Genomic DNA, 14783 nt, shown 5'->3' with positions numbered 1-14783 from the left:
CCCCCATGTCCTTGGGGTGTCCCCAGGGTGTCCCCAACCCCCCCCCCGATGTCCCCAGGATGTCCCTGGGGTGTCCCCAAACCCCCCGAGGTGGCTCTGTCGGCGCAGGGACTTTATTGCTTTGGGGACACCGGGGTGGCACCGGGGGGTGGTGGCACTTTGGGGGTGGCATTGGCACCTCGGGGACGCTTTGGTGGCGCTGCGGTGGTGGCACTTTGGGACCCGATGGCACTTTGGGGACACGATGGCACCATGGGGTGGTGGCACTTTGGGGACACGGTGGCACTGGAGGGTGGTGGCACTCTGGGGACACGGTGGCACTTGGGTGGCACTTTGGGGGTGCTGCGGGGTCACTGCGAGGCGCTGGCACTCGGGGACGTTTTGGGGACGTTTGGGGAGGTTTTGGGGACGTTCGGGGACGTTTCGGGGTCCGTCGGGGTCATCTGAGGGGACAAACGGGAGCGGAGGTGTCACCAATCCCCTAAACGGCCCCAAACCCGCCTGGGAGCCCCAAAATGACCCAAATTCAGCCCAAACCTGCCCAGGAGCCCCAAAATTCCTGGAATTCACCCCAAAATCCCTCAAATTCACCCCAAACCCACCCAGGAGCCCCAAAATCCCTGGAATCCACCCCAATTCCACCTGGCAGCCCCAAAACCCCCCGAATTCACCCCAAAATCCCAATCCCACCTGGCAGCCCCAAAACACTCTTAAGAGTTCACCCCAAAATCCCTGGAATTCACCCCAATCCCACCTGGGAGCCGCAAAACCCCCGAATTTCCCCCAAAACCCCACCCAGGAGTCTCTAAATCCCTGGAATTCTCCCCAAACCCCACCTGGCAGCCCCAAAACCCCCGGAATTCACCCCAAAATCCCAACCCCACCTGGCAGCCCCGAATTCCCCCCAAAACCCACCAAATACCCCCAAAACCCCAAATCCCCCCGAATTCCCCCCAATCCCCACCTAGCAGCCCCAAAATCCCCAAAACCCCCCGAATTCCCCTCAAAAGCCCCGAATTCACCCCAAAACCCCACCTGGCAGCCCCAAAATCCCCTGAAATCACCCCAAAATCCCCAGAATTCTCCTCCAAAACCCCCGGAATTCTCCTCAAAAACCCCAAAGCCCCCCAGACTCCCCCCAAGCCCCGCCCCCACCTGGCAGCCCCAAACAGCCCCGAATTCCCCCCAAAAAACCCCCCGGAATTCCCCCCAAAAACTCCAATCCCCCCCAAATTCCCCCCGAATCCCCCCAAAACCCCAAATCCCCCGGAATTCCCCCCAATCCCCACCTGGCAGCCCCCAAATTCCCCAAATCCCCCCAAGCCCCGCCCCCACCTGGCAGCCCCAAAAACCCCCGAATTCACCCCAAAAACCCCAAATCCCCCGGAATTTCCCCTGAATTCTCCCCAAAACCCCCCAAATTGCCCCCAAAACCTCCCGAATTCCCCCCAAAAGCCCTAAAATCCCCCGAATTCCCCCCAAAACCCCCCGAATTCCCCCCCAAAAACCCCAAAATCCCCCGAATTCCCCCAAAAACCCCAAAAGCCCCGGAATTCCCCCCAAAAACCCCAAATCCCCCGAATCCCCCCAAAATCCCCGGCTTCCCCCCCGCCCCTCCCCCACCTGGCAGCCCCAAAACCCCCGAATTCACCCCAAAAACCCCGAATTCCCCCCACCCCCACCGCCCCTCCCCCACCTGGCAGCCCCAAAAACCCCCGAATTCCCCCCAAAAACCCCAAATCCCCCCGAATTCCCCCAAACCCCCCCCCGCCCCTCCCCCACCTGGCAGCCCCAAAAACCCCCGAATTCACCCCAAAAACCCCAAATCCCCCGAATTCCCCCCAACCCCCCCCGCCCCTCCCCCACCTGGCAGCCCCAAAAACCCCCGAATTCACCCCAAAAACCCCAAATCCCCCGAATTCCCCCAAACCCCCCCCCGCCCCTCCCCCACCTGGCAGCCCCAAAACCCCCGAATTCACCCCAAAAACCCCGAATTCCCCCCGCCGCCCCTCCCCCACCTGGCAGCCCCAAAAACCCCGAATTCACCCCAAAACCCCAAATCCCCCCGAATTCCCCCAAACCCCCCCGCCCCTCCCCCACCTGGCAGCCGCGCGCCAGCGCCCCCACGGCGCGGGGCAGGCACGTGACCAGGTCCAGGATTTCGGCGGGAACTTTGGCCACGCCCACAGCGCCGGCCCCGCCCACCAGCGTCAGCCGCTGCATCTCCGCCAGGGGGCGCGCTACGGCCTCGGCCACCTGAGGGGAGGAAAAGGCGGGCTCAGGTTTGGGGTTCGGGATTCGGGGTTTGGGCTCAGGTTTGGGGTTCGGGATTCGGGGTTTGGGCTCAGGTTTGGGGTTTGGGGTCAGGTTTGGGGCCACATTTGGGGTTTGGGGTCAGGTTTGGGGTCAGATTTGGGGTTTGGGGTCAGGTTTGGGGCCACATTTGGGGTTTGGGGCCAGGTTCGGGGTTCGGGGTCACATTCGGAGTCAGGTTTGGGGTTCGGGGTTCGGGCTCAGGTTTGGGGTTCAGGGTCAGGTTTGGGGTCAGATTTGGGGTTTGGGGTCAGGTTTGGGGCCACATTTGGGGTTTGGGGTCAGGTTCGGGGTTTGGGGTCACATTTGGAGTCAGGTTTGGGGTTCGGGATTCGGGGTTCGGGCTCAGGTTTGGGGTTCGGGGTTTGGGGTCTGGGCTCAGGTTTGGGGTTCGGGGTCAGGTTTGGGGTCACATTTGGGGTTCGGGGTCAGGTTTGGGGTCAGATTTGGGGTTTGGGGTCAGGTTTGGGGCCACATTTGGGGTTTGGGGTCAGGTTCGGGGTTCGGGGTCACATTTGGAGTCAGGTTTGGGGTTCGGGATTCGGGCTCAGGTTTGGGGTTCGGGGTTTGGGGTTTGGGCTCAGGTTTGGGGTTCGGGGTCAGGTTTGGGGTCACATTTGAGGTTCGGGGTCAGGTTTGGGGCCACATTTGGGGTTTGGGGTCAGGTTCGGGGTTCGGGGTCACATTTGGAGTCAGGTTTGGGGTTCGGGATTCGGGCTCAGGTTTGGGGTTCGGGATTCGGGGTTTGGGGTCACATTTGGGGTTTGGGGTCAGGTTTTGGGTCAGGTTTGGGGTTTGGGATCAGGTTTGGGGTTTGGGGTCAGGTTTGGGGTCAGGTTTGGGGTTTGGGGTCACATTTGGGGTCAGGTTTGGGGTTTGGGGTCACATTTGGGGTTTGGGGTTTGGGGTCAGGTTTGGGGTCACATTCGGGGTCAGGTTTGGGATTTGGGGTCACATTTGGGGTTTGGGGATTTGGGATTTGGGGTCACATTTGGGGTGCGGGTTCTGTGGTCAGGTTTGGGGTTCGGGGTTTGGGATGCAGGATTGGGGTTTGGGAATGAGGGGATTTGGGATTGGGATTCGGGGTTTGGGATTTGGGGGTTTGGGGTCACATTTGGGGTTTGGAGTTCTCGGTTTGGGATCAGGTTTGGGGTTTGGGGTCAGATTTGGGGTTTGGGATCACATTTGGGGTGTGGGGTCAAATTTGGGGTTCAGGATTTGGGTTCGGGTGTGGGGTCACATTTGGGGTCACATTTGGGCTTTGGGTTCCAGGCTTTGGGGTTACATTTGGGGTCAGGTTTGGGGTCACATTTGGTGTTTGGGTTCCGGGCTTTGGGGTTACATTTGGGGTTTGGGGTTCAGGCTTTCGGGTCATATTTGGGGTTTGGGGTCAGATTTGGGGTTTGAGGTTTGGGGTTCAGGGTCAGATTTGGGGTCAGGTTTGGGGTTTGAGATTTGGGGTTCCGGCTTTTGGGATTTGGGTTTTGGGGTCAGGTTTGGGGTTTGGGGTCAGGTTTGGGGATTTGGGGTGCGGGATTGGGGTTTGGGGTCACATTTGGGGTCAGATTTGAAGTTTGGGGTCAGATTCGGGGTTTGGGGTCACATTTGGGGTTTGGGGTCAAGTTTGGGGTCAGATTTGGGATTTGGGGTTCAGGGTTTGCGGTCAGGTTTGGGGTTCAGGGATTTGGGGCTGGTTTGGGAATTCGGGATTTGGGGATTTGGGATTTGGGAATGAGGGGATTTGGGGTTTGGGGTCAAATTTAGGAGTTCGGAGCTGAAATTTGGGGGTTTGGGGTCAAATTTGGGGATTTGGGAATTCAGGAATTCGGGATTTGGGGATTGGGGATTTGGGGCTGAAATTTGGGAATTCAGGGCTGGAGTTTGAGGAGTTGGGGTCAAATTTGGGGATTTGGGGTTTGGGGGATTTGGGGTTTGGGGTCGGGTTTGGGGTTTGGGGATCGGGGCTGAAATTTGGGGATTTGGGATCAGATTTGGGAATTTGGGGAGTCAGGATTTTGGGGATTCGGAGTTTGGGGGTTCGGGATTTGGGGCTGGAATTTGGGAGTTTGGGGCTGAAATTTGGGGATTTGGGATCAAATCCCAAGGTGCCACCCCCCAAAGTGTCCCCAAAATGTCCCCGAAGTGTCCCCAGAGTGTCCCCAAGGTGCCACCATCTCCGTGTCCCCAAAGTGTCCCAGAGCTGCCACCCCCCAAATGTCCCCGAAATATCCCAGAATGTCCCAAATGTCTCTGAAGTGTCCCCAAAATGTCCCCAGCTGTCCCCAAAGTGTCCCCACAATGTCCCAAATGTCCCTGCAGTGTCCCCAAAATGTCCCCAAAGTGTCCCCAAAGTGCCCCAAACATCCCCAAAATGTCCCCAAAGTGCCCCCAAATGTACCCAAAGTGTCCCCGAAGTCCCCAAAATGTCCCCAAAGTGCCCCCAAATATCCCCAGAGTGTCCCCAAACGCTCCCAAATGTCCCCAAAATGTCCCCAAGGTGCCACGAGCCCCCAAAATGTCCCCAAAGTGTCCCCAGTGTCCCCAAAGTGTCCCCAAAGCGTCCCCAGCTGTCCCCAAAGTGTCCCCAGTATCCCCAGTGTCCCCAGTGTCCCCAAAGTATCCCCAGTATCCCCAGTATCCCCAGTGTCCCCAGTATCCCCAGTGTCCCCAGTGTCCCCAAAGTGTCCCCAGTGTCCCCAAAGTATCCCCAGTATCCCCAGTGTCCCCAGTGTCCCCAGTATCTCCAGTGTCCCCAAAGTGTCCCCAGTGTCCCCAGTATCCCCAGTATCCCCAGTGTCCCGTGTCCCCAGTGTCCCCAGTATCCCCAGTGTCCCCAGTGTCCCCAGTGTCCTGTGTCCCCAGCTGTCCCCAGTATCCCCAGTGTCCCCAGCATCCCCAGTATCCCCAGTATCCCCAGTGTCCCCAGTGTCCCCAGTGTCCCCAGTGTCCCGTATCCCCAGTATCCCCAGTATCCCCAGTATCCCCAGTGTCCCCAGTGTCCCCAGTGTCCCCAGTATCCCCAGTGTCCCATGTCCCCAGTATCCCCAGTATCCCCAGTATCCCCAGTGTCCCCAGTGTCCCGTATCCCCAGTATCCCCAGTGTCCCCAGTGTCCCCAGTATCCCCAGTGTCCCGTGTCCCCAGTATCCCCAGTGTCCCCAGTGTCCCCAGTGTCCCGTATCCCCAGTATCCCCAGTGTCCCCAGTATCCCCAGTATCCCCAGTATCCCCAGTGTCCCCAGTATCCCCAGTGTCCCCAGTGTCCCCAGTATCCCCAGTATCCCCAGTGTCCCCAAAGTATCCCCAGTATCCCCAGTGTCCCCAGTGTCCCCAGTGTCCCGTATCCCCAGTGTCCCCAGTATCCCCAGTATCCCCAGTGTCCCCAGTATCCCCAGTATCCCCAGTGTCCCCAGTGTCCCCAGTATCCCCAGTATCCCCAGTATCCCCAGTGTCCCCAGTGTCCCCAAAGTGTCCCCAGTATCCCCAGTATCCCCAGTATCCCCAGTGTCCCGTGTCCCCAGCTGTCCCCAGTATCCCCAGTATCCCCAGTGTCCCCAGTGTCCCCAAAGTGTCCCCAGTATCCCCAGTGTCCCCAGTGTCCCCAGTGTCCCGTGTCCCCAGTATCCCCAGTGTCCCCAGTATCCCCAGTATCCCCAGTATCCCCAGTGTCCCCAGTGTCCCCAGTGTCCCCAGTATCCCCAGTGTCCCCAGTATCCCCAGTGTCCCCAGTGTCCCCAGCTGTCCCCAGCTGTCCCCAGTATCCCCAGTATCCCCAGTGTCCCCAGTATCCCCAGTGTCCCGTGTCCCCAGTATCCCCAGTATCCCCAGTGTCCCCAGTATCCCCAGTATCCCCAGTGTCCCGTGTCCCCAGTATCCCCAGTGTCCCCAGTATCCCCAGTATCCCCAGTGTCCCCAGTATCCCCAGTATCCCCAGTATCCCCAGTGTCCCCAGCTGTCCCCAGTGTCCCCAGTATCCCCAGTATCCCCAGCTGTCCCTGCCGTGGCCCCACCTGGGGCAGCCTCTGCAGCACCAGATCCACCACGGCCGCGTCCCGGAACTGCCCGAAGGCCTCGGCCTTGGCCGCCGCCGCCGCCGCCTCCGCCCGCGCCCGGGAGCCCAGGGCAGCAGCCCGGGCAGAGCCCGTCACCTGGGGAGGGGGGGCACGGACCCCAAAAATGGGATTGGGAACCCCAAAAATGGGATTGGGGACCCCAAAATGGGATTGGGGACCCCAAAAATGGGGGCACGGACCCCAAAAATGGGATCGGGAACCCCAAAAATGGGATCAGGGACCCCAGAAATGGGATCGGGGACCCCAAAATGGGATTGGGGACCCCAAAAATGGCCCAGGGTGGCAGCCCGGGCAGAGCCCGTCCCCTGGGGGGAGAGAGGGGGTACGGACCCTAAAATGGGATCGGGGACCCCAAAAATGGGGGCAGGGACCCCAGAAATGGGATTGGGGACCCCAAAGTGGGATCGGGAACCCCAAAAATGGGGGCACGGACCCCAAAATGGGATCGGGAACCCCAAAAATGGGATCAGGGACACCAGAAATGGGATTGGGGACCCCAAAAATGGGATCAGGGACCACAGAAATGGCCCAGGGTGGCAGCCCGGGCAGAGCCCGTCACCTGGGGGGGGGGGGGGGCACGGACCCCAAAAATGGGATTGGGAACCCCAAAAATGGGATTGGAGACCCCAAAAATGGGGGCACGGACCCCAAAATGGGATCGGGAACCCCAAAAATGGGATCAGGGACACCAGAAATGGGATTGGGGACCCCAAAAATGGGGTCAGGGACCACAAAAATGGCCCAGGGCGGCAGCCCGGGCAGAGCCCGTCACCTGGGGGGGGGGGGGGGGCACGGACCCCAAAAATGGGATTGGGAACCCCAAAAATGGGATTGGAGACCCCAAAAATGGGGGTACGGACCCCAAAATGGGATCGGGGACCCCAAAAATGGGGGCAGGGACCCCAGAAATGGGATTGGGACACCAGAAACGGGATAGGGAAACCCAAAATGAGGTCAGGACCCCCAAAAACGGGATCGGGGACATCGAAAACGGGCTCAGGAGCCCCAAAAATGGGGTCAAGACCTCCAAAAATGGGATCGGGAACCCCAAAAATGGGATCAGGACCCCAAAAACGGGGTTGGGATCTCCGGAAATGGGATTGGGATCGTTGGGAATTCCCGGGAATGACGAGAAACCCCCAAAATCCCCCAGAAATACAAAAAAAACCCAGACGTGGGACCCCCAAATCCCCCCGTGACCCCCCAAACCCCACCTGGGACCCCCCCAAACCCCCCCAGGACCCCTCAAATCCCCCCAGGACTCCCCAAACGCCACCTGGGACCCCCCAAAATCCCCCGGGACCCCTCAAAACCCCCCCCGGGACCCTCCAAATGCCGCTTGGGACCCCCTAAAATCCCCTCAAGGACCCCGAAACCCCCCACAGGACCCCCCAAATCCCCCCAGAACTCCCCAAAATCCCTCTGGGATGCCCAAACCCCCCCACAGGACCCCCCAAAATCCCCCCAGGAACCCCCAAAATCCCCTACAGGACCCCCCAAAATCCCCTTGGGGACCCCCCAAAATCCCCCCAGGACCCCCCAAACACCGCCTGGGACCCCCCAAAATCCCCCCCAGAACCCCCCCAAAATCCCCCTGGGACTCCCAAAATCCCCTCAAGGACTCCCAAACCCCCCCACGACCCCCCAAAATCTCCCCAGGACTCCCCAAAATCCCCCCCCAGGACCCTCCAAATGCCACCTGGGACCCCCCAAAATCCCCCTGGGATCCCCCAAACCCCCCCAGGACCCCCCAAAATCCCCTCAGGATCCCCCAAAACCTCCTCAGGACCACCCAAAATCCACCTGGGACCCCCCCGAAATCCCCCCAGAACCCCCCCAAACCCCCCCAGGACCCCCCCAAATCCCACCCGGGACCCCCCAAACCCCCCCAGGACCCCCAAAATCCCCTCGGGACCCCCCAAAATCCCCCCAAGACCCCCCAATCCCCCCCAGCTCCCCCCGGCCCCGCGCTCACCCTGAGGGCCTCGGCCTCGGCCTCCGCCTGCAGCAGCACCTGCATCCTGTAGGGGGCGCCAAGTCAGAGGGGCGGGGCCTCTCTTAAAGGGGCAATGGCTCACCATGAGTGGGCCCACAAGGGTGGGGGAGTGGCTGATTTGAAGTGGGCGTGGCTTCTCCTAAAAGGGGCAGGGGTCTTAAAAGGGCAATGACATCACCTGAGGTGCGGGCCTTGTGTTTGTTAAAGGGGCAATGGCTCCAGACACACTGGTGGGGCCCACCAAAGTGGGATCATGGCTGACTGGAAGGAGGCGTGGCTTAACTCTAAAGGGGCGTGGCTCCCCTTAAAAGGGCCATGGCTTTACCCAACAGGGCGGGACCCACAGGGTGAAGGTGTGGCCCCATTTAATGGGAGGAGCTTCTCCTCTAAAAGACTCTCTTAAAGGGGCCATGGGCTCCCACGGAAGGGTGGGGCCCACCAGTTGGGTCCGACTCACTTTAAGGGGGCAGGGCTTCTCTTAAAGGGGCAATGGCTCCATTTATACTGGTGGGACCCACCATGGTGGGGGTGTGGCTTCTTCTTAAAGGAGCAGCGCTTCTCTTAAAAGGGCAATGGTTTCATCTGAACCAGTGGGACCCACCAAGAATGGAATTGTGGCTGACTGGAGGGAGCGTGATTCCTTCTTAAAAGGGCAATGCTTTTCTTAAAAAGGCAATGGCCCCTCCCAAACTGGTGGAACCCACTGGGGTGTGGCTTCCTTAAGGGGTGGGGCTTCTCTTAAAAGGGGCAACACCTCTTAAAGGGGCAACGGCTCCACTTGCACTTGTGGGACCCACCAATATGGCAATGTTGGTGCCCTTAAAAGGGCAACAGCTTCACCAAAGCGATGGGGCCCACTACTGCGAGAGGTGTGGACTCTCCTTAAAAGGGCAACGCTTCTCTTAAAAGGGCAACACCTCCACCCAAACTGGTGGGACCCCCCTAAATGCCACTGGGCCTGACCGGGGGAGGGGGGGACGTGGCTGCCCTTAAAGGGGCCGTGCTCACTTCTGTGCCTCGGCCAGCTGCTCCAGTCGGTAGCGCTCGGCCTCGGCCGGTTTGCGCACGGTGGCCTCGAGCTCCTGCCGGCGCCGCCCGACCTCCTGCTCCTGCAGCTGCGCCCGCTGCGCCCGCTCCACCAGCGCCACCTCGCCGCGCTGCGCCGCGATCGCCTGCTGGGAGCGCGCCGCCTGCGCGGCCACGGGGGCACCGGTGACACCGGGAAGGGTCCCGGGGGCCTCGGGGTGAGGGGCGGGGGGGTCCTCAGGTGACCAGAGGGGCAGAAATTTGGGGGGAAACGCCAGGATTGGGAGGTTCCCGGTGTTCTGGAGGGGGCTCAGGTGCTCCAGGTGAGCTCCCAAAGCCTTTTGGGGGTGGTCCCAGGTGTCCTGGGGGGGTCCCAGGTGACCCAGGAGACCCAAATTTGGCGGGGGGGGTCCCAAGGAATGGTGAGTTCCAAGCTCCAGATGAGCTCCCAAACCCCTCCCATCTCCCAGGTGAGACCCCCCCCCCCCACCGAGATGGCCCTGGGGTGGTCCCAGGTGGCCCAGGGGGCTCAGGTGGCCCTGGGGTGGGCCCAGGTGAGGCCCCCCAGCTCGGGCAGGTACCTGCAGCTGGAAGGCCAGCTCGGCCGTGGCCCTGCGGGCGCTGACGGCTCCGTCGCACTCGGCCTGGGCCACCTGGAAGTCGCGCTGGGCCCGTGCCGTGGCCTCCTCGCTCAGCAGCTGCGCCGACACCTGCTCCTGCCGCGCCCGCGCCTCCTGCGGGGACTGGGCTCAACTGGGAGCACTGGGAGGGGCTGGGGGATGGGGTACTGGGGGTACTGGGAGGGACTGGAATGGGACTAGAAGGGTACTGGGCCTACTGGGAGGGACTGGGAGGGACTGGGAGAGCACTACAGGGCACTGGGAGTACTGGGAGTACTGGGGAGTGACTGACAGGAAGGTGCCCCAGCTGTCCCAGGTGGCCCCAGGGTCACTCACGCGGATCCCGGCGTCGCGTTTGGCCTCGGCCTCTCCCACGCGGGCGTCGCGCTGCACCTGCGCCGTGCGGCCCTTCCCGAGGGAGCGCAGGTAATCCTGCCGTGGGGACAGCCCTGTGTCACCTCCTGTCACACCTGTGTCACCTCCTGTGTCACCTCCTGTCACCTCCTGTGTCACCTGTGTCACCCCTGTGTCACCTCTGTTACCCCCCGTCACCTGGGCACAGGTAGCCCCGGGACTCGGTCACACCTGGGTCACACCCAGGACATCCCAGGTGTCCCCAAGGTGTCCCCCCAGGGCTTCCCAGGTGTGTCCTAAGCACCCCCCCAGACGTGCCCAGCTGTGCCCAGGTGTGCCCAGCTGTGTGCCCAGGGGTGCCGGTGCCACCTGCTCGTCGTGCACGTCCTTGAGGGTGTAGCTGACCACGGAGATGCCCATGTTCACCAGATCGGACGAGGCCACGCGGAAAACCTGATCCGAGAACTTCTGCCGGTCCTTGTAGATCTCCTGGGCGGGGGCGGGGCTTAGCAGGGTGGGGCCACGGGGGAGGAGCTTAGCAGGGCGTGGTTGGAGGTGAGGGGTGGGTCAGAGTGGGCGTGGCTTTGATCTGGGGCGGGGCTTAAGCAAGGGGTGGGGCCAGGCTTAGGGAAGGGGTGTGGCTTGAGCCAAGTGGGTGTGGCTTGGGAGGTGTGGGTGGAGCCATGGGGGCGTGGATTGATTTGGGGGCGTGGCTTGGGGCAAGTGGGTGGGGCAGGGGCGTGGGTTGATCTTGGGGGCGTGGCTTAAAATCCAGGGGTGTGGTCAGCCTTGAGGCTGGGGTGTGGCTTGACCCGATGGGCGGGGTCAGGTGGGCGTGGCTTTGACAGGGTGTGGCTTGAGGCCAGGGTAGAGTGGGGGGAGGGGTTAAGGGGGCGTGGCTTGATAAAGGGGAGGGGCTGAGGGCGTGGCTTGCACTGGGATGGTTGGGTGGGGGTGGCTTCAACCCGGGGTGGGGCCAGATGGGCGTGGCTTGGAGACGGGGGTGTGGCTGTGGCCAGGTGGGCGTGGCTTGAGCCAAGGGGTGGGGTCAGGATTGAGGGGGCGTGGCTTTGTGCAGGGGGTGTGGCTTCTGGTGGGTGTGGCCAGGGAAGGCGGCATGTGGTGGGTGGGGCTTTGGCAAAGGGGCGGGGCTTCTGTGGGTGGAGCTGGGGCGTGGCTTTGCCAGTGGGTGTGGCCTCTTGGGGTGTGGCTTTTCAAGGGGGAGGAGCTTATGGGTCACATGGGGAGGGGACACTTAAAGGGCCACGTCCCTTTAAGGGGGGGCGTGGTCATCCAAGGGGGTGTGTCCATCCAGGTGGGCACGGCTATCTCGGGGGCGTGGCTATCTCAGGGGCGTGGCTTATGGCCCACTGGATCTTCCAAGTGGATCTGGGAGTTCTTAAAGGGGCCATGTCCCATCCCAAGGGGGAGGGAGTCAGTGATAATCCCAAGTGGGCGTGGCTTCCCCGGGGTGGGCGTGGCTCCCCAGCTCGGGGCCTGTGCCCACCTCCACGGTCATGTGGGCCATGATGGCGCGCTGGTGGCCCTCCAGCGTCTCCAGGGCGATCTGGCCGATCTCGCTCTCCGACTTGCCCAGGAACATCTGGCAGGCGGCCGCCAGCATCTCCTTGTTCTGCCCCTGGATCTTCACCTGCGGGGGGCAGGGGAGGGAGGGGCTGGGATCACCTGGGGACTCCCCCCCAGGCCACCCCTGGGACCCCCAAATGGGTGCGGCCCCTTTAAGGTGTCATTGTGGCATTGCCCTTTTAAGAGCCTGCTTGCTTGGTAGGGTGGGGCCCACCACGACAGTGCCCTTTTAAGGGGTCTCCCCCCCTTGGAGGGGCTTTGGGGGTCCCCACCACCTCAAGCCCCTTTTAAGGGGGGTTTGGATCCCTGTAATGAGATTTGGGGGTCCCCCCACCCCAAGACCCTTTAAGGGTTGGATCGTGACCCCTTTAAGAAGCTTTTAGGGAGGCCCTACCACCACAAACCCTTTTTAAGGAGAGTTTTTCCCCCCTAAGGATTTTTAGGGGGTCCCCGCCACTCCGTGCCCCTTTTAAGGGGGTTTTGCCCTCCCATTACAGGGGGTTGGGGGTCCCCAAAACTTCGAGCCCCTTTTAATGCGGTCCCCATCTCTAAATGCCCTTTTTAAGAAGGCTTTTTTACCCCTTTAAGGGTTCCTGGTGGGCCCCACCACTCCGAACCCCCTTTAAAGGGCTCCTTCCTTCTCCCCGCTTTATTTCGAGGGTCCCTCTGCCATCGCCGCTTTAAGGGCGCTCTCAGGTGGGACCCACCATAGCCCTCATTTAAAAGGGCAACACCACCCCCCTTGGTTCCGGCAGGGGAGACTCGGGGGGGGGGGTGGTTTGGGGGTCCCGGGGGGGAGTTTGGGGGTCCCGAAGCGCTTTTGGGAGGTTCCCAAGAGACTCTGGGGGTCCTGAGAGCGTTTTTTGGGGTCCCAGGGGGGTTTTGGGGTACCCGCCTGGGATATCTGGGGGTCCCGGGGAGGACTCGGGGAATCCCGGGGAGGTTTTGGGGGTTCCCGGAGGAGATTTTGGGGGGTTCCCGAAAGGATTTTGGGGGGTCCTGAGTGGATTTTTTGAGGTTTTGGGCGGGGGTTTTGCTGTTCCAGGGGGTTAAGTGGGGGTTTGGGGGTCCGGGGGCAGCTGGGGGGTTCCGAGGGGGATTTTGGGGATCCCGAAGGGATTTTTGGGGCGGGTTTTGGGGTTACCTGAGCGATGCCGGTGACAGAGATGGGGACCCCGTGCCGGGTATAAACCTTCTCACTGCGCACGGGCAGCGTCAGCGTGTTCAGGGAGATCCTGGGGGGTCCGGGGGGGGTCGGGGGGGTCACCCCAAATCCCTGGGGACCCCCCCAAATCCCAAAAGCTCCCCCCCAGCCCCCTCCTCACCGCTGGATCTGCTGCAGGCACGGGATCACCAGCACCCGGCCCCCCGCCACCATCACGGGGGGGCTGCGGCAGAAACCTGGGGGGGCACGGACAGCTCGGGGGGGACCCCAAAATCCCGGAGGGGGGGGGGGACAAGGGGAGAACCCCAGGAATCCCCCGGAGGGGTCCCAGGAGGGGTTTGGGGGGGCTGGGGGGGTCCTCAGGAGTCCCGGGGGGGGAATGGATGGGGGGGACCCTCGGGAAGGGGTTGGGGGGACCCAGGGGTTTTGGGGTGGGGGGGTTGGGAGGGGTCCGAGGGTTCCCAGGGTGGGTTTGGGGGTCCCGGGAGGGGTTCCCAGGAGGTTTTGGGGAGGATTCTGGGGGTTCCCTGGAGGTTTTGGGGAGGATTCTTGGGGTTCCCGGGAGTTTTGGGGGGAGTTCCGGGGAGGTTTTGGGGGATTCTGGGGGTTCCCGGGAGTTCTGGGGGGGTCCCCAGGAGCCCCCGGGCCCCCCGAACTCACCCGACACCACCATGGCCTCGTTGGGACCGCAGGTGAAGAACATCGCGGCGGGGAGAGCGCGGGGCCGATCGGGATCGATCGGGATCGATCGGGATCAGTCGGGGCCGATCGGGATCGATCGCGATCCGCGACCGCCGCCCCGATCCCGGCAGCCCCCGCGCTCGGCACTTCCGCATTAGAGCGGTGACGTCACCGAAGCCGCCATTTCCCATTGGCTGATTTCCCTCGGGCGGGAAAGGAGGCCTATTCTGCCTGGCAACCGGTGACGTCACGGATATCCCGGCTCTCTATTGGCCACCCCGCGCCCCGAAAAACGTTATCCATGGAAAACGAACCATTCCAGTAACGGACGAGCCCGCAGCTGAGGGGAGGGACGGGGACTGGGCAGCTCCAGACCATGGCCGGGTCATGGTCATGGTCATCTCATGGTCATCTCATGGTCATGGTCATCTCATGGTCACAATCACATCATGACCATGGTCATCTCCTGCTCATGGTCATCTCATTGTTATGGTCATCTCATGGCCTTGCTCAACACATGGCCATGCTGAGTTGTGGTCATCTCATGGTCATCTCTTGGTCACAATCATCTCATGCTGATGGTCACCTCACAGTTAAGGTCATCTCATGGTCACAGTCGTGGTCATCTCACGGTTACCTCATGGTCATCTCATGGCCACAATCATATCATGGTCATCTCACAGCTGCTGTTGTGTCGTGGTCATTTCCTGGTCAGCATCATCTCATGCTCATGCTCATCTCACTGTAATGGTCACCTCATGGTCACTTTGTGGTCATGGTCATCTCATAGTGGTGGCCATCTCATGGTAACCTCATGGTCATTGGTCACCTCATGGGCATCTCATGATTGTCTTGTGGTCAACTCATGGCCACAATCATATCATGGTCATCTCACAGCGATAGTTGTGCCGTGGTCATCTCATGGTCATGGTCATTTTCTGATCACCATCATCTCATGCTCCTGGTCATC

At 61.5% G+C, this 14783-nt stretch overlaps 1 protein-coding gene across 2 annotated transcripts; it reads right to left on the bottom strand.

Moving 5' to 3' along the window:
- Window positions 1-105: 105 nt before the first annotated feature.
- FLOT1 (flotillin 1) lies at window positions 106-13943 on the bottom strand. Of its 2 annotated transcripts, none has more exons than XM_082299967.1 (12): window positions 13793-13943; window positions 13293-13368; window positions 13112-13202; window positions 11888-12031; window positions 10750-10914; window positions 10363-10458; window positions 9988-10140; window positions 9389-9570; window positions 8360-8405; window positions 6322-6459; window positions 2101-2256; window positions 106-443 (listed from the first exon to the last, which is right to left on the bottom strand). In XM_082299967.1, the coding sequence occupies exons 1-12, from the start codon at window positions 13833-13835 to the stop codon at window positions 351-353; spliced, it is 1383 nt and encodes a 460-aa protein (XP_082156093.1). In that variant the 5' UTR covers window positions 13836-13943; the 3' UTR covers window positions 106-350. The 2 variants fall into 2 exon arrangements, with proteins under 2 accessions (XP_082156093.1, XP_082156094.1); XM_082299968.1 differs by having other exon boundaries at window positions 10750-10869.
- Window positions 13944-14783: the final 840 nt, after the last annotated feature.

This window comes from Coloeus monedula (genome assembly GCF_965178545.1).
Source record: "Coloeus monedula genome assembly, chromosome: 36".
Lineage (NCBI taxonomy): Eukaryota > Metazoa > Chordata > Aves > Passeriformes > Corvidae > Coloeus > Coloeus monedula.
The sequence above is the reverse complement of the archived record's forward strand: the minus strand, read 5'-3'. Positions and strand labels throughout refer to the sequence as shown.